Source organism: Microtus oregoni, unplaced genomic scaffold, assembly GCF_018167655.1.
Source record: "Microtus oregoni isolate MIOR12 unplaced genomic scaffold, Mior012 000057F_ref0000458, whole genome shotgun sequence".
NCBI lineage: Eukaryota > Metazoa > Chordata > Mammalia > Rodentia > Cricetidae > Microtus > Microtus oregoni.
In genome coordinates this window covers 300319-316916 of record NW_024543833.1, presented here as the reverse complement: position 1 = coordinate 316916, position 16598 = coordinate 300319, and the positions used below count along the sequence as shown (strand labels likewise).

The 16598-nt window shown below is 45.1% G+C and overlaps 1 protein-coding gene across 1 annotated transcript in view; it reads left to right on the top strand.

Moving 5' to 3' along the window:
• Positions 1 to 9721, top strand: part of Skor2 (SKI family transcriptional corepressor 2) — a 41656-nt gene extending 31935 nt beyond the window's left edge. Inside the window, exons 7-8 of the mRNA XM_041639308.1 lie at positions 2398 to 2463; positions 9507 to 9721. Coding sequence (XP_041495242.1) covers positions 2398 to 2460 — 63 coding nt within the window. The 3' untranslated portion in view covers positions 2461 to 2463; positions 9507 to 9721. The remainder of the gene's footprint in view (positions 1 to 2397; positions 2464 to 9506) is intronic.
• The last annotated feature ends 6877 nt before the right edge of the window (positions 9722 to 16598 follow it).

The following is a 16598-nucleotide window of genomic DNA, read 5'->3' as shown; positions in this document are numbered from 1 at the left end:
AGGGGAAAGTGTGTCTTGGAACCAGTAAAATAGCGTAGCTCTTGGCAACAAGTGGGCCATTTGATCATCTTTACTTATCATTTATGATTCAGGGATTGGAATTTAAGGCATACAGAGGTTGGCCCAGATGCTTTTGCTGTTTGCTTTTGTTATTGCCTTGCCTTTCATTTTGTCCTTGTTCCATGGAAACACGACATTTGTATGAGGGTGACACTCTGTGGCAGTTTAAGTTCTAACCTGGAGCTTTAAGACTCTGGTGCAGTTATTTGAAACACCCCCCCCCCCTTTATTTTTCTAGCTAGATAAAATGTGAGCAAGGAAGGGAATGAATGGAGGGACAGTGAGAGGGGAGACGTGTGACTTGGCTGCAAAAGCATCATCACTCCTGTGGTTTTCTCCAGGTGAGGATGTGGTTTACTCACTTTGGCGAGTGGTCCAGGTGGTGTGAATGTCTCTCCTATGGTGCCTGGGATGTAACAGGCCCTCACAAAGTCCTGCAGCATCTAACCATTATTTTAAATGTCCTTCGTAAGCAGAAAAATAGAACGAGCGCGTCTCACTATTAACTCTCACGCTCAGAGGTTTGCATCAGATCTTGCTACCCTAAACAATAAAATCCCATTCAAGACTCTCCTGTCGTGCAGCTGACAAGAGAGGTCACCTGTGTTGGTCGATGCCAAAGCAGAATGGGAAATCCTCATCTGTCTCTGTGAATAGCAGATACAGCATAACCTCCTGTGAAAAGAGATGGTATAGGTCCCCACCTAACTGCCCTTGTCACAGCTCTCGAGATGATCCTAACCTGGCTCTAAAACATGAGATTAGGGGGCTGAGCATTGTCTGCTGTCGTGTGAATCGTTCATTTCAGTGCTGCTGCTTTCGCTTTGTCCAGTACGCGATGTGTCATCATGGTGAGGTGCTTGTTTCCATCTTCCTCTTGTCGATTAAAATCCTGCTTGATTCAAGTGACAAGCTTTATCTGCTCACCGTCTCAGCCACCGCGCCAGTGTAAGCTCGCAGGCTCTCTCCATTATTAAAGGCTCATGTGTGGACCAATGAAGCAAGAAAGCAAATCAAATACCCAATAAGATTCTGGGGTGGGGAGATGCGCACCACAGAATTATTCAAATATTCCAAAGCTAAGCACGGTGGTGCACACCTCTAATTCTGGCACTTGGCAGGCTGAGGCAGGAGGATCACGAGTTTGAATTCAGCCTGAGCTACAAATGGAAGGAAGGAAGGAAGAAAGATGAGGGAGAAAGGGAGGAAAGGAAGAAGAGGGGGGATGGAGGGAGAGAAGGAGGGAAGTATTATCTAATTGAAGAAAAATGATTGTATTTTTCCCTCACTGACTTTACATAACCGTCATATTTTGGGTTACATTCTAAAAGACTGGAGAGATGGCTCAGTTTGTTAAGATCACTGGCTGTTCTTCCAAAGGACCCAGGTTCAAGTCCCAGCATAACCCCGATCCTAATCCCAGGGGATCTGATCCACTTCTGGCTTCCACAGCACTGCATGCAGTTGTGCAGAGATATACCATGCAGACACAGCAACCATAAAGCAAAATAGAAATAAACAAAATATCAAAAAGGGCTGAATATTTATTCCCTCAAATGTAACATAGATGCAAATTTAGAGTCCTAAATTTAACCTCCTATTGATGCAAGCAGGTAACACAATGACAGAGATGCTTGACCAGAGTTAGAAGAAAACAATGGCAGAGCTGTCTGACCGGGTTAGCAGGAAAGCAGATGTAAATAATGCATGTGTCTCTCTCTCAGGCATTTGAATTTTCTAATGAAACGTCGCGTATCAAATGTGGTAGGCTTTCATTCACAAACCATTCGGACACACTTTCCAGGTCCACCCAGACAGAGTTCTCGGGTCGTGCCTCCCACTCAATGCCCTTGTTTCTAATTCCCTTCATCAGTAATTGAGAATTTACCCAAAGTAATAATTTATGCTTAGACTTCTTTGTGATCCACAATGACAGTTTTATAAAGAAACACTAATTAAACTGCATGATCATCTTGAACAAGTTTGCAATCACATTCATCTTCTGTGACCTTGGACCTATTTCAACATTGTGATGCAGTTTTCAAATAACAATAATGTCATACTGCTAAACACAAAGACCTTAAAACCTTTTCAAAAAGAAAACGCCTCCTGGTAACCTCAATGATTAGCTGTAGCAACAACCCGGGGTGTGATTGCCCGTTCTGTCCTTGCCACACTTTGCAGGCAGACTGCGAGCTGTACCTGGCAGCCTCACACAGCTGAGCAGAGGGGCTCTCAGCAGGGAAGATCCACGGGCATTCAAGTTGTTAGGGGCGATGATGATTCTCCATTAAGTATGTGTCTCCAGCTTGATGGTCTTGTTTGTTTGTCTTACAGATCCCCTATGCAGCAAGTCTGATCAGGAAAGAGAAGCTTGGTGCCCATCTCAGCAAAAGCTAAAAGGTGAGCTTGCCAGAGGAGACGGTTCTTCCTAACCCTTCCTGCAGATGCTGGGGGTGTTCCTTAATGAAGTGCTGGTAATGGCCCAAGGGACTGAGAAAGTTGTATCCTCTGTTTAAGCCAACGCATTTGTTATCCCAGGCTCGGACTTCCTAAAGTAAAGGCTAAGTGCTTCTAAGAAATGACACAGCAAACTCCTAAATTTAAGAACTTCTCTCTCCAATCTTTAGAAGTGATGACCATTTTGTTCTGAAGTTTCTTTTTCTGTATGTCCCTACGAAACATCAACAGTCATTCCTGCAGTATCTCATTCTCTCTCCTTTCCAAAAGTCTGGCTTTCAGTGACTCACTGAACGTGGTGACATGAAAACCTGAGGAGTCACACAAACCATGGAGATACTGTTCAGGCCTTTCCCTAAGCCAAACCTTTTCTTTTCAATGAATCCAGCTTCACAGGCACATTCCTGCCAACAATTTAAAAGAAAAACGTCTAAACGTTAAAAAAAAAAAAAAAAAAAAAAAAAAAAAAAAAAAAAAAAAAAAACAGGCAATGGAATCTCTAATTATATTCAGGGAAAACTAAGAATTTCAAAAGCGGTCTTTTAGGTCTATTGAGGAAGATACGCATATTCATTAGAACTGCAAGACTACAAAACTAAAACATGACTAGATTAAGATGACCTAACAATCAGGATTGCTAAACCAGTCCAAGTCCACTGCTAGACGCACCCCGTGTGTGTGTGTGTGTGTGTGTGTGTGTGTGTGTGTGTGTGTGTGTGTGAGTTTATAGTATATGCATGTAGGTGTGCACGTACACTTGTCCATCCATGCCTTCAGAGGTCAGAAGTCAATGCTGGCTGGTCTTCCTAGATTGCTCTCTGTCTTACTTTTTTTTTTTTTTGGAATTTTTTTTTTTTTATTGAGAAAAGGAGAAAAAAAAAAAACAAGTTTCCACCTCCTCCCAGCCTCCCATTTCCCTCCACCTCCTCCCACCCTTCTCCCCCTCTTCCCACCCTTCTCCTCCTCCCCCCACTCCTCTCCCCCTCCCTCTCCAGTCCAAAGAGCAGTCAGGGTTCCCTGCCTAGGTCCTAGGTCCTCCCCACTCCGTCCATTTCTAGGAAGGTGAACATCCAAACTGGCTAGGCTCCCACAAAGCCAGCACATTACGTAGGATCAAAACCCTGTGCCATTGTCCTTGGCTTCTCATCAGCCCTCATTGTTCGCCATGTTCAGAGAGTCCAGTTTTATCCCATGCTTTTTCAGTCACATTCCAGCTGGCCTTGGTGAGCTCCCAATAGATCAGCTCCACTGTCTCAGTGGGTGGGTGCACCCCTCGTGGTCCCGACTTCTTTGCTCATGTTCTCCCTCCTTCTGCTCCTCATTGGGACCTTGGGAGCTCAGTCCAGTGCTCCAGTGTGGGTCTCTGTCTCTATCTCCATCCATCACCAGATGAAGGTTCTATGATGATATGCAAGATATTCGTCAGTATTGCTATAGGATAGGGTCATTTCAGGTTCCCTATCCTCAGCTGCCCAAGGAACTAACTGGGGACCTCGGCTTGGGCACCTGGGAGCCACTCTAGGTTCAAGTCTCTTGCCAACCCTAAGGTGGTCTGTCTTACTTTTTGATACTGTGTCTTCACTGAAACCGGAATTCACCACCTCAGCTAGACTAGCGGGCAGCAAGCTGGTGCCACGATCCACCTGTCTTTGCCTATCCCCCAACCCCAGCGCTTGCGTTATGGAGATGCGCCACCAGACCCAGCTTCTCTGTGGGTAGTGAAGACAACTCAGGTTCTGGTGCTTTTGCGGCAAGCACACTTTACCACTGAGCTATCTCCCAAGGCTCAAGGTAGCCTTCCCTCCTGCTCATGGACAAGAAGCACATTTTATCCATTCCCTCCAGATGACACTGAGAGGCCCCTACCCCTGAAACTTGTCTTCAGCTCACTAGAGTTTCTTTGCGGGGTGGAGGTGGGGTCCTTACAAAACTGGTTCATCGTCCTTTCTGTCACCCATGTTTCTCTTCCGCATATTGTGTACCCGCCATGTGTGGATGACCGTCTTTGCCACCATCTCTATCAAAAGTATATTTCAGTCTTTGCTTTGACAATGATAATCCCACATATCATCTCCTCTCAAACCCCGTGAAACACTCACGTGCCGCCTCTTCACTTTGTCCTTGGGGAAATGAAGTGTAGAGAAAGGACATGAGACATCGTGTGTGTGTGTGTGTGTGTGTGTGTGTGTGTGTGTGTGTTGCAAAGCTAGGAAGAGGTGCCAACGCAGGCTGCCTTAGATACAGTGTTGGTCTGTTCTAGCCTGTACATCTTGTTCTAGCGGAGAAGAAAGTAAAAGGATTGGAAGTAACATTATTCTGCTTCTGTCTCCATAAAACTAAACTCAAATGAGCTTGTGAGTTTGGCTGTCAGCTGAAGTATTGGTACTAAGTCTGAGGATGATTGAATGATTGGATGATTTTTCTCATATTAAAGTAGAGCAGGTTGGTACTAGTAAAACGAATGGAAATTTTTAAGGTGTTCAGATTCCATGACTCTTAAGTCAGAGAATATCAAGGTAATCAAGACAAGACTAACCCAAATGAACTGTGGTGACTATTGGAAATGCCAAACTAATTCTCTTCCAAATCATCGAGAAAATACTAGCACGGGTGTTTAAAAAGAACCTGGTGTAACACACGTTCAGCAAAGCCTCCACATTATGAAGTTGCATACATGGTGGTGTCCGCAATCAAAGCTGAGTCACTGTAGACAAGATAAATCTGCTTTTAGGTTTCGAGCCCTTGATGGCAGTCTTGCCTCGCTCACAGCCTTTCTCCCACTTCCTGCCCCCCAGTGTGAGTTCATTTTGCGTGTTTGTGAGCCTCACGTCAAAGACAATGTATTGAATGTTTGACTCAGTGTTTGTGAGATTCATCCATTAGAGGGCGGCTTGATTTATTTGTAGGAGCTGCAATGAGTTCTTTAATTCCTTCCACCTCCCATCTCATCCTCACAAATCCCATCTCGCACCTACGTAGTGAAGACGCATTGCCCTGAAGTCTCTGACAACGGCAGAGCATATGGCTAGGTGGAGAAAGAGATTGATTTACGGTTAGAAACTAATGCTTCCTCCATGCTGATTTTGTTTCCATCGTTGCAGACAACAGGGATTTCTCTAAGTAGACCCTGGTGCTTTCGGAAGATTAGCGGTTACTTAACTGCTTAGCCCACTCAGCCATGCAGAGAATCATGACCATGTTGTTAGAGGCAGTCTCTGACTTTCCACGTGTGGAGCCTGCAAGGAGTTACCCCAAGAGAGATTACGAGATAAAAATCATTACAGCAAGGCAGAGAGACGGGTTCTGTCTTGCTGAGTGACCACAGGTTTCCAAATTAGGGCCTGATGCATTAGCATCTTATGCAAGAGCGACCCTTAAGGTAGTGTTCATGCCACCCAGTGGATTCCAATGTGAATATTAAGGGGAGGAAGCTTTTCAAAACCACAGGCAATCCATTTAATCAACCGGGCAAGTCCTGCCACATATCACTGCTCCACAAGTCCTTTTTGGCCCTCTGTTAGAACATAAGAAATGCCATGGTGTGTCCAATTACAGCATCTACCCAGGCCAGCACACCAACTGCCATCCACTGGAAGAGCCAAGCTACTGTTACTAACATCAGTCTCACAGTTAAGGCGCAGGCGTCGAGCACTCTTAACTCGCCCTTGGTATATTCATTATCTGTGGATTTATTTAAAGTCTTTCTTCAACCTAGGCACAGTCCCCTTTGGGGCAATGAATTCTATTTGTTTAGCAACCAGCTGTGTAAAGGGTAGTTTAGTTTATTTATCTCTAAACCAGCTACTAAAACAAGCCCCATTAGGTTAGACATTGTTCTGCTTGGCTTGTCCGTTGTATTGTGAGTTCAGGAGAGCAGCGGGAAGGAGTGGAGAAACATGTCCAAGAGTTATGTGGGTACTCACCTAGACCCTTCTAAACATTTTTATTTTGTTTTATCGTGTGTGTGTGTGTGTGTGTGTGTGTGCGCGCGCATGTGTATGTGCATGCATGCGTGTGTGTGTGTGTGTGTGCGTGTGTGTGTGTGTGTGCCATGTATGTGCAGGAGTTCACAGAAGTCAAAAGTGCCATCCTGGAACTGGAGTTAGAGATGGTTGTGAGCCTCCTCATGAGTGCTAGGAGCTGAACATGGTCCTCTGTGCTTTTAAACACCGAGCCCTCTCTCCAACCCCTGGACCCATTTTCAAGTCTGGGGTCACTTCTGATGTTGTTCCTCCTAGGTAGTTATTGCTCTGAACAGCCTCTGCAAGACACCTCAGTGTCACCAGTCTACAATCTCCACCCCAAATAGAAAATGTTACAACATCAACATTGCTTTAATTTTGACTTTATGTTCATTTTCTTTTAATTACCTTCAAAATTTTACAAATGCTGTTCATGTCACCGGTAGAAACACCTGTGTCTTTACCAGGAAATAATGAGATTGTTTTACCTCAGTGGAAACTGAGTCATAGAAAGGCTCATTTACAGTGGCATGCCATTTTCCAAGACAGTGTATCTATCTAGTGATAGATACGACAGTACCTATCATTGCTTTAGCAGTAACTGTTCCACTGGGGACTAAGTGCTTTGTGTGTATACCCCTTGTGGTATACAACCCTGAAGGTAGATGCTATAGGACAGGATGGCAGATCACATTCCAGCCCCCATTTCATAGATTCAAACACCGAGACATAGGGAGTCACAGAGTTAGCAAATGATAATACCAGCATTGAGCCTTGGTCTGCTCACCGCTTAGCCACTTTCCTGCCTTCCTTGGATCCTAGGGCTGATGAGGAGCAGACGGGATTCTAAATACGACATATTAGCCTTTGTCGCCTGGAGTAATTCCATCCAATGTCTTTGCCTTTGCTCTTACCCATGCATTATAGAAGGCAAAGTCTCTTCCTTTTCTATAGCTCTGGGGATGACTCTCGCATTCCAGACTACTGCTGCTTTCTCTCTCTTCCCTGAAGGGTTGGTTTGTTTATTTTAAGTTTTATACAATATCAGTTTATTTTGAATTAAGTGAGGGGTGCACAAGAGTACAGGTGCTCAGAGTCCAGAGGAAGAGATCGGGTCCCCTGGAGCTGGAGCCACAGGCATGGGTAACCAGCCCAGTGTGGCTGCTGGGAATCAAACCTGGGTCCTCCACCAGAGCATCGTATGCTCTTTGCCACTAAGCCATCTCTCCAGCCCCAGAAGCTACTTTTATTAAAGCCGGATCAGGACCATGTGTAACAGACCCTCAGATGATGGCCTGCTTATTTTTGCCTAATGTTTGAATTCTTTCTATCACTAACTGCTGCTTTGAACACTTTTGGAGAGTTTGAAAACGGGATTTCCGCCCCCATGTTAAGAATATCTACCTCTCTGCTAAATTACTAGTGTTTTCACTTCACTTGTGGGAAAACCAAAGCAAAAACCAGTCTTAAGAACAATGATGAAAAAAACATTGCAAAAGGCTCTTGAGGGGATATGGCTAAACACTCTACTCTGCCTTCTATAAGTATGACCAGAGATGAAGATGGGGGATGGCTCTAGTCAGACCCTGGAGGACCTCTCCCAGAACAGACATCTTCTGTCAGTTGTCCCGAGTCACCCCACTGAGATGCAGGCAGCTGCTTCTGCCGTCTTTCATCTGAGAGCAGACACATGGGCCTGTTCTCTGCAGCATGGCCCGAGACTCTGGACTTGATCTGTGCCTCTCTGATCTGCAACCCGGAGCTGCCGCCTGCTTCACATTTCTCATCCGTTGTCAATGTGCCAATCTGATTTTGAATCGCAAAACCCTCAGGGACGCTTCTACAGAGTCACTGACACCATAAGACAAAATAATAATAAATAACAAATAAAATAGCATGACTTAGAGTACCCAGCCAAAACCAGCAGGCGAGGGGGCATGGAATGCATCTGTTCCTTCATGGCAGGCTGGCTTGATGCTTGCCCAACAGCTGGAAACTGGAGTTCCTGAAGCAAGTCAGATACCTTTACTGCAAAGAAGGCATAGTGAGACAACGCACTCTGGTGTGCTTCACTGTCAGCAGAGATGCAGACTCTACTGTCACGCCCACCTCGTCCAGCAAGGATGACGCGAGACACATCGGAGCTCTTCTCACTGCAGTTTATTCCAGGACTTTATTCACTTTCTCTCTCTCTCTTCCCCTCTCTCTCCGGGCAAACCTCTCCCAGCCCTTAAGTAGGCATGGGCTGCCAATCCTGGACTGCCAGGTGGGCACTGCCCATAGGCCCATGCACATGCAAGCAGCTGATGATCATTGTGTGATAATAGCATAAGTCAGGTCTTAGGCATAATTAGGAGCTGATTATCAGATGTGGCTTCATGCAGCTCGCTACAGACTCTAACACAGCAGACAAATATATACAAACAAAGATACTAGCGCATTTACATTTTTTAAAAAAATATTAAGGATCTGGGAAGATGGATTCCCTGGCAGAGTGCTTGCCACACAAGCATAAGCGTCTGCATTTAGGTCTCCATCAACCATGCAGCTGTGCATTTCGGGAACCCCAGCACTGGACGGGCAGAGACAGGTGCACCCCCTGTCTCACTGACCATCCAGCCTAGCCAAGTCAAGGGGCTCCCAGTGAGAGACCTTGCCTCAAAAACTAGGGTGGAGGGTGATCTAGGAAGACATCCACATTGATCGCTGTCTCCAACACACACACTGATGGGCATGCATGTGCACCCGTGTGCACACACACACAACAACCTATACACATGCATATACCAGATGTCAACATTGACCTCTAGCTTTGACATACACACTGATGGGCATTCATGTGCACCTGCATGCATACACACACATGCATATAACACACACTCACATTTATTTGAAATGTATTGAAACTGTAATAAAAAAATTTTCTAAGTGTTTTTATTATCTGATTGTATCATGCTTAGGTTGTCATGTGTCTATCTATTTATCTATTTATTTATTTATGTATTTATTTATGTCTTATCCCAGGTGACAGATGCATTTACTCTCGTTCTCTTGTAAGATACAGCCTACCACTGAGCGCTTGGGACCTGCAGAAGAACTGCGAATTGAAAAAGCTTGGGAATCAAAATCAGGTTCAAGAGTCGCCAAGGACAAGTGGCCGGCCTCACAGCAGCACGGACAGCCATGTAAAATAGACTGTGGCCATCATTCATTAGTGGGGGGAGGGGGGAGCCAACCAGAGCAGTCGATGCTTGTCACATCTCCTGGTGGAACCAAAGTTTGAATGTTTGTGTTTTTGAAGCATAACTAAATCCAGAGTGTAGGAAGTGCTGCTGGCCAACAGGCTGGGTGGGGGATCCAGATGGTTCCATGTGGTCTCTGCAGCGCCACACGATTGTCCTTTGCTTTCATGGAAGTGACTTGTAGTGGAAAGAAAACAGAAAAGCAATCCCAAGAATGGGGACTTACGTTTAGACACACCCACTTTTCATAGCAAGCTGGGACAGACACACATGGCCCCGTCCTCTCTGGTACTTTGCCTGCTGTATGAAGATTGTATTCCTTGGGAAATATTTTACAGTTTAATATTGAGTGTAATTAAGAATATAATCATGTTATCAAAAATGGTATTTAACTCTGTTGTAGTTTCTTTAACATTCATGTGGATAAAAAGTCTATAATAAAAAACTATGAAGTCATAGATGTGTTCATGTAGTTAAATGCACACTTGCTTGGGGGCAACTCATAGAAACTATGCTTTTTAGAGTTATTTTGGCATAAAATATTTGAATAAATTATTTTTGAAATCATAATTCCTTCACAGATGATTATTAAAGGTTAGACTAGCTTTGGACCCTGTCAGATCTGGGAACTATTCCATGACTCTAGGGTCTTTCCAAATTCCTGTCAGGCGGTCTACCAGACTCGGTGACAGAGTTAGTGCCATGGCTTCCTCCTGGCTGGGATGGAAAATTCAAATCCGTATAATAGTTTTGTGAATAAAGAAAAAAGTTTTTAGATGTAATAAGCAGAAGAGTCAAAATCGTGCTCCTTTTCAGTGATGGTTTCTAAGGTAGCTCTGGGCCCACCGTTGGATGACCCCGTGGATGACCTGTTGAAGCTGCCAAAAACCATCCTAAATGAAGACACTCACTGCTATTGGCAACCCTTGACAGACTTTAAAAGATACTTAAAAGGCATCTCCATGAGGCTGGAGAGACAACAGTTAAAAGCACTTGCTGCTCTTGCATAGGACCCAAGTTCAGTTCCCAGCACCCACACTCATCTGCTCACAACCACCTGTAATTAAAGTTCTGGGGGTCTGGTGCTTATGCAGGCTTCCTCACACCCATGTGGACACACTCACACACACACACAATAATAATAATAAAGTGAATTTTAAAAATGCATATTTATGATATTTAATATTTTTACCCATCAGCTTTATTATTGTGAACTATCTAAGGAAGTGCCCCCAACTTCCTCCTGAGATAGATAAATGTTTTTATCTCCGCTGAAACATTTTGATAGCTTTCTTATGTCGTAGCAAACATCTGAAATACATGAACTTATAAAAAGAAATAAAAAGTTGGGGCTGGAGAAATGGCCCAGAGGCTATGAGCACTTGGTCTTCCTGCAGAGGATCTGGACTCATTCTCAGCACCCATGTTAGATGGCTCACAACACCGCAACTGCAGTTCCGGGAGACAGAGTGCCCTTTCCTGGCCTCTTTGGCCCCTGTATGCACATGGTGCACATATATTCAGGTACACACATGTACATATTTTTTAAGAAGATTTCTCAAAGGATTGGAAGAAGGCTCAGTGGGTAAAGCAATCACCTCAGAAGTAATGAGGGACTGAATCTGGAGCCCTAGAATCCACATAAAATCTCAATGTGATGGCATGCATCTATAATCCCATCACTCCTGAGATGAATGGGAGGCCAAAGCAGGAGAATCCTGGAGGCTCATGGGCTAGCTAGCCTGATCTATACAGTACGGATACGACCCCACCTCAAACAAAGTAGAAGGTAGGAACCAGTGCTGGAGGCTTTCCTCTAACCTCCACACATGCACTTTGGCGTGCACATGACTGCGCTCACACATGTGAATGAACATACGCCAGAGATGGATGGGGGCAGAGACAGAGAGAGACTGAAAACAGAAGAATCAGAGACCGTACTTTGCTGTATTGGCTTCAGTCCATGGTCTGCTGATTTTATTGCCTTTGGTCTGATAGCAAGGCATCGCACTATGGTGGAAGTGTATAGAGGCACCATACAGAAGCCAAGAGACAAAAGCAGGGAGGCCCAGGATCCCAATATCCCACTCAAGGGTACACCCCTAATAATCTCACTTCCTCCCATGAGTCTCTACCTTCTAAAGTTCAACCCCAGGCAGCAATGCCACAGGTTAGTGCCTGGAGATGAAACCAAAAGAAGCCTACTCAGTTGTACCTATTTTCGTGGCTCATGAAGAAAGAGGACACATGGGAGACAATATGTAAATAGTCCCTGCAGCCACCTGATGAAAACGCTGCCGTGAAGATTGCTCCCTGTAGGGATGGACCAGGACACGGGAGACACCTGTTCGAGAAACTGTCTAACAGTTAGTCCTCAGATTGCCCAACTAATTGCTTCAGTTTGCTGAAGGCAAGGAGAAAGGGGGGCGTCCCATCCCAATTTCCTTAGGTTGAGCAGTAAGCATAGGCAGTAGAGGGAGAACTCTAGCTGCAAGGGACATGATCAGCCAGAGAAGAGCTCTGTTGTTTAAGAATTAAAGACAGCCTTGATCGACAGTGGGGAGTGTTAGTGATGTTTACTTTGTCCACTTGACACAGTCTAGAATCACCTGGGACGCTACCAATAGGGATTGTCTAGATCAAGTCAGGCCGTAGGCATGTCTGTGAGGATGGTCTTGATTCTGTTCTTTGAAATGGGACGCCCCAGCCCACTGTGGGCAGCACCATTCCCTGGGTTTGAGTCCTGGACTGTGTAAAGGAGGAAATGATGAGCTGAGTGTAGGCACACATGCGTCCATTCTCTCTGTCCTGACTGTGTGTGATGTGGCTAGCCACTTCAGGTCCTTCCCGGACTCTCCCACAGGAAACTCCAGCCTGGGACTGTAAGCTAAATAAATCCTTTCTTCCTTAAGTGGATTTTTGTCACGGCATTTACCACAGCAACAGAAATGAGGACAGTCAGAGAAAAGGAATTCTGTCATGTGAGACAAATATGTGACCATGTCCTTTAGGGGGTCGTCCAACTGACCCCAAGGTCCAATGACAGTTCCTTTGTCTCTCTTGACTGTATGTCCCAGGTCTGACCACTTCAAACCTCCTTCCATTATACCCACTTTTGTGGGGAGATTGTTACTGTGGTTTGAGCTTGAAAAGTTCCCTTTGTGTTTGAACCCTTAGTGACATTATTTGGGAAGGTTATGTTTGGAAGGTAGAGCCTCGCTGGAGGAATGCATCACGGGGTGGGCGGGGAGCAGGCTCTAAGGTTTTATAGCCTGGCTTCACTTCCTATTCTTGTTCTGCTTTCTGGCTAGGCGACCTCACCTTCGCACTGCTACTCCTACCCCTCCACAATGGACTCAATCCCTGGAACTGTAAATCAAAATAAATCTTCTCTAAGCTGCTTTTCATCAGGGTATTCTAACAAAGCAACAGAAAAGGAAGTGATTGTGTGTGTGTGTGCTTGTGTGTGTGTGTGTGTAAGAAAGGTTTTCAGGGTATTATAACACAGCAACAGAAAAGGAACTGATAGTGTGTGAGTATGTGTGTGTGTGTATGTGTGTGCATGCGTGCATGTGTGTGTTAAGGAGAGGTTTCAGGGTATTCTAACAAAAGGAACTGATAGTGTGTGTGTGTGTAAGTATGCATGTGTATGAGCAGGTTGTCAGGGTAGTCTAACACAGCAACAGAAAAGGAACTGATTGTGTGTGTGTGTGCATATGCATGTGTGTGTGTGTGTGCATGTGTGTATGTGTGTAAGGAGGTGTTTCAGGGTATTCTAACACAGCAGCAGAAAAGGAACTGATAGTGTGTGTTTATGTGTAGCGGGGGAGATGAGGGGCATACACACATGCTATGGTGCACATGTGGGGGCCAGAGAGACAACTCCAGGGTCAGTTCCCTCAATCCACCTTTACGTGGGTCCTGGATTTGAACTTGGGTCACCAGGCTTGTACGAGTGCTTTGCTCACTGAGCTATCTCATTGGACCCCTTCTCCTTTCCTGAAGTCTGTAAGTGAATGGAGCCAAAGCAGCCATTTGGGACAATGTGGTGAGTTTGAAGACGGGAACAATATGCTAATAGGACACAGGAAGGGAACAAAAGCTTGGGAACTACTGAGTCACCATTCCAACTTTGGGCTTCCTATTTCCAGATTTCTTTTACATCAGGAAGAAAACAGGAAAAATGAGGTTTTATTCATTTCATACGAGAATAATGTTATCAGACAACCCCCCCCCAGTTACACTGTAAAAAATATTGTGTGAACTTACCACATAGAATTAAAAACCTAGAAAATGAGCATGTTAGTTTTTCGTCGATTCAAATGAGTAACCCCCCTTCTGATAAGTCACTTTGAGATGGGTCTGTCTACTTCAGAGCAACTGTCTGTGCTCAAGTCCTTTCTGAAATAGTTTCCAGAGCCCAGGTAGAGGAGGCAGGTCATGGCAGGACTTTGATTTTGTCCTAATCCTGCTACATCGTGATTTTCTCCCCAAGATTTACTCCAACTGATTTAAAACCACTTCCACCCGTCAAGCCTGCGTATCCCAAACTGCAGAGCTTGGCTGTTAATATGGATGTTAAAATGCAAACATCAAGGCTGGACGTGCAGTCATCAAAGGCAAAGTTCTAAATGTGTTTTTTTTTTTTTCTGCTCCCTTACCAGCCCCTCGCTCATGCGCTCATGCGTGGTCCTTTAAGTCCCAGAAGAGCTGTTACACCTGGCAGTGCTGCGCTCACTCTGGGTCTCCAGTGCTGATCACCCTGAGTTAACTATGCCGGGGACCATTTTGAAGAATGAGGTATTGAACCAGACACAGAAATTCCAGAGCAGCATTTGGAAGTCCCAAATTGTCAAGTCATGTCCTGCAGGTGTTCTGTCCTGGGTATTCTAATTTTGGAGGGAAGCGGCTCCAAACAATGTGGAAAATCTCAATCTGAACATAATGCTTTAGTGCTTATAAATAAGCCAGGACCTCGATTGTCTGAGAGTACTAGTTGCATTTAAAATCATCTAAGTGGGCCAGCAAGGAGCATTTCCAAACCCCAAGTTTTGTTCATATATAAAGGGTTAAGTATTTTAGGAGAAAATCTTTGTTTGAAAGTAAACTTGAGTTTTAAAAGCAATAATGATAAGACGGACCTTTCTTTCCGTACGGTTGCCCACATGAATAGGGTGGATCAGTCAGAAGGAGCCTGCACTGTGTCTTGGTCATTCTGTTTTCTAGGTGGTGTTTCTAGAAATGCTAGCTGCTGAAGAATGAACTAATCAGAACTTCCAAGGGTTCTAACTACCTTTCCACATGATAGTGCTCTATGGGCTCACGGGCTCAAGGACCTACATGTACAGGCGGTTGTGAAAACGGTTTACTCCAAACCAAAAACAAAAAAACTTCTATTAGGACCAAAGGAAGGAAGGAAGGAAGGAAGGAAGGAAGGAAGGAAGGAAGGAAGGGAGGGGAAGAGAGGAGGGAGGGAGGGGTACTCTTTATCTAACAATAGACATATTAGGTGTTTTCTGTTGCCTCTGATTGCAAACCCTTAGCTCTATTTAGGGCTGTGGTTCAGCCAGCTGTAGCGCTTGCTTATGCGACAATGTTTCAGAGGATATTAATGCTGTTAATCATTTGTGAACTCATTGCCACTTGGTTTAGGTGATGGGCATAAAGGTGAGCTAGCTGCAGAGTCAACCCTAACCCAGTTATTTTTACGAGAAGCTTTCTTGCCGGTTTCTTGGCCTTACCATAGCACTGAGCCAATGCTTGTAACATTCTTTGAGTTTCTCAATGTGAGTAGGCAGATTGAGATAGGTAGGGGGCAGAGAAACTGTTCTTAGTTGGATTAGTCGTTAAGAACACTGGATGGGTTTCCAGAGTGTCCAGGTTTGATTCCCAGCACAGACACAGTGGCTCATGACAGTAACTGCGGTTTTAGAGGATCTACCGCCCTCTCCTGGCCTGTGTGGGCACTGCCCTTATGCTGCACAGACACCAATACAGGCCAAACATCCATTGAAAACAAAAGAGAACAGAGCAGGTCCTGAAAGCGACCTGCTAGGTCAGAAACTGAGATGGAAGGGAACACTCTGCATCGTCTTCACAAGTTCACAGCGACACAAGCGGAGACGCAAGCAGGTGCATAGCCAGTTCCAACAAGGCCAGAGCTCCATAGCACAGGCAAGTTCAAAAGCAGCTGACTCAATCAGCACTCACAATGGCACTGTTCACAAGGCTTTTGTGGGCAGGTTCCAGCCTTTGGATGAAAAGAACACCGAGGGAAAAACAGGATATCAAGAAACAAGCCTCTTATGGTAACTAGTTCTCCTGAACAGGAGGGTAGCAGGCGGAGTTTGGTGAATCAGGCCACAGCCCTGGGAATCCTAGACTTGAGCCAGCAACTGCCAGGCATGCCTGGGAGGGAGGGGCTGAGGCTCTCTGTCTATAGCGTGGTCTGAGCTGATTTGCAGTCTTAAGGAGACCATCAAAGTGGACTGGCTTTCACTTGAGAAGGATGCTTGGAAAACAACTTTCTACAGGCGCCACCTTTTCCTACTCTAGGACAGAGATGCAATTTAGAAACAGTAGTCTCAGGCTCTGCTCTCCGCAGTGAGCCATCATCATGAAACCCCTTGACTCCACACGACAGCAAGAGCGTCCCTGAAAGCAAGGCCTGCAGTTCTCAAATGATAAAAGCCGCTGCTCTCGTCCAGCTTTTACATCATCTCCTAAGGACAGTGGCTTCCTGGGTGGTTTGTTAATGATGGTTTTCTTTATTATATTTTAGACCATTTAGCAAAGTTTATTGATTTATACTTCTTTGTAATTAGTTGTAGTGATTTAAATAGCTTTTACAGCCCTCTAGAGAATGGCTTTTTCA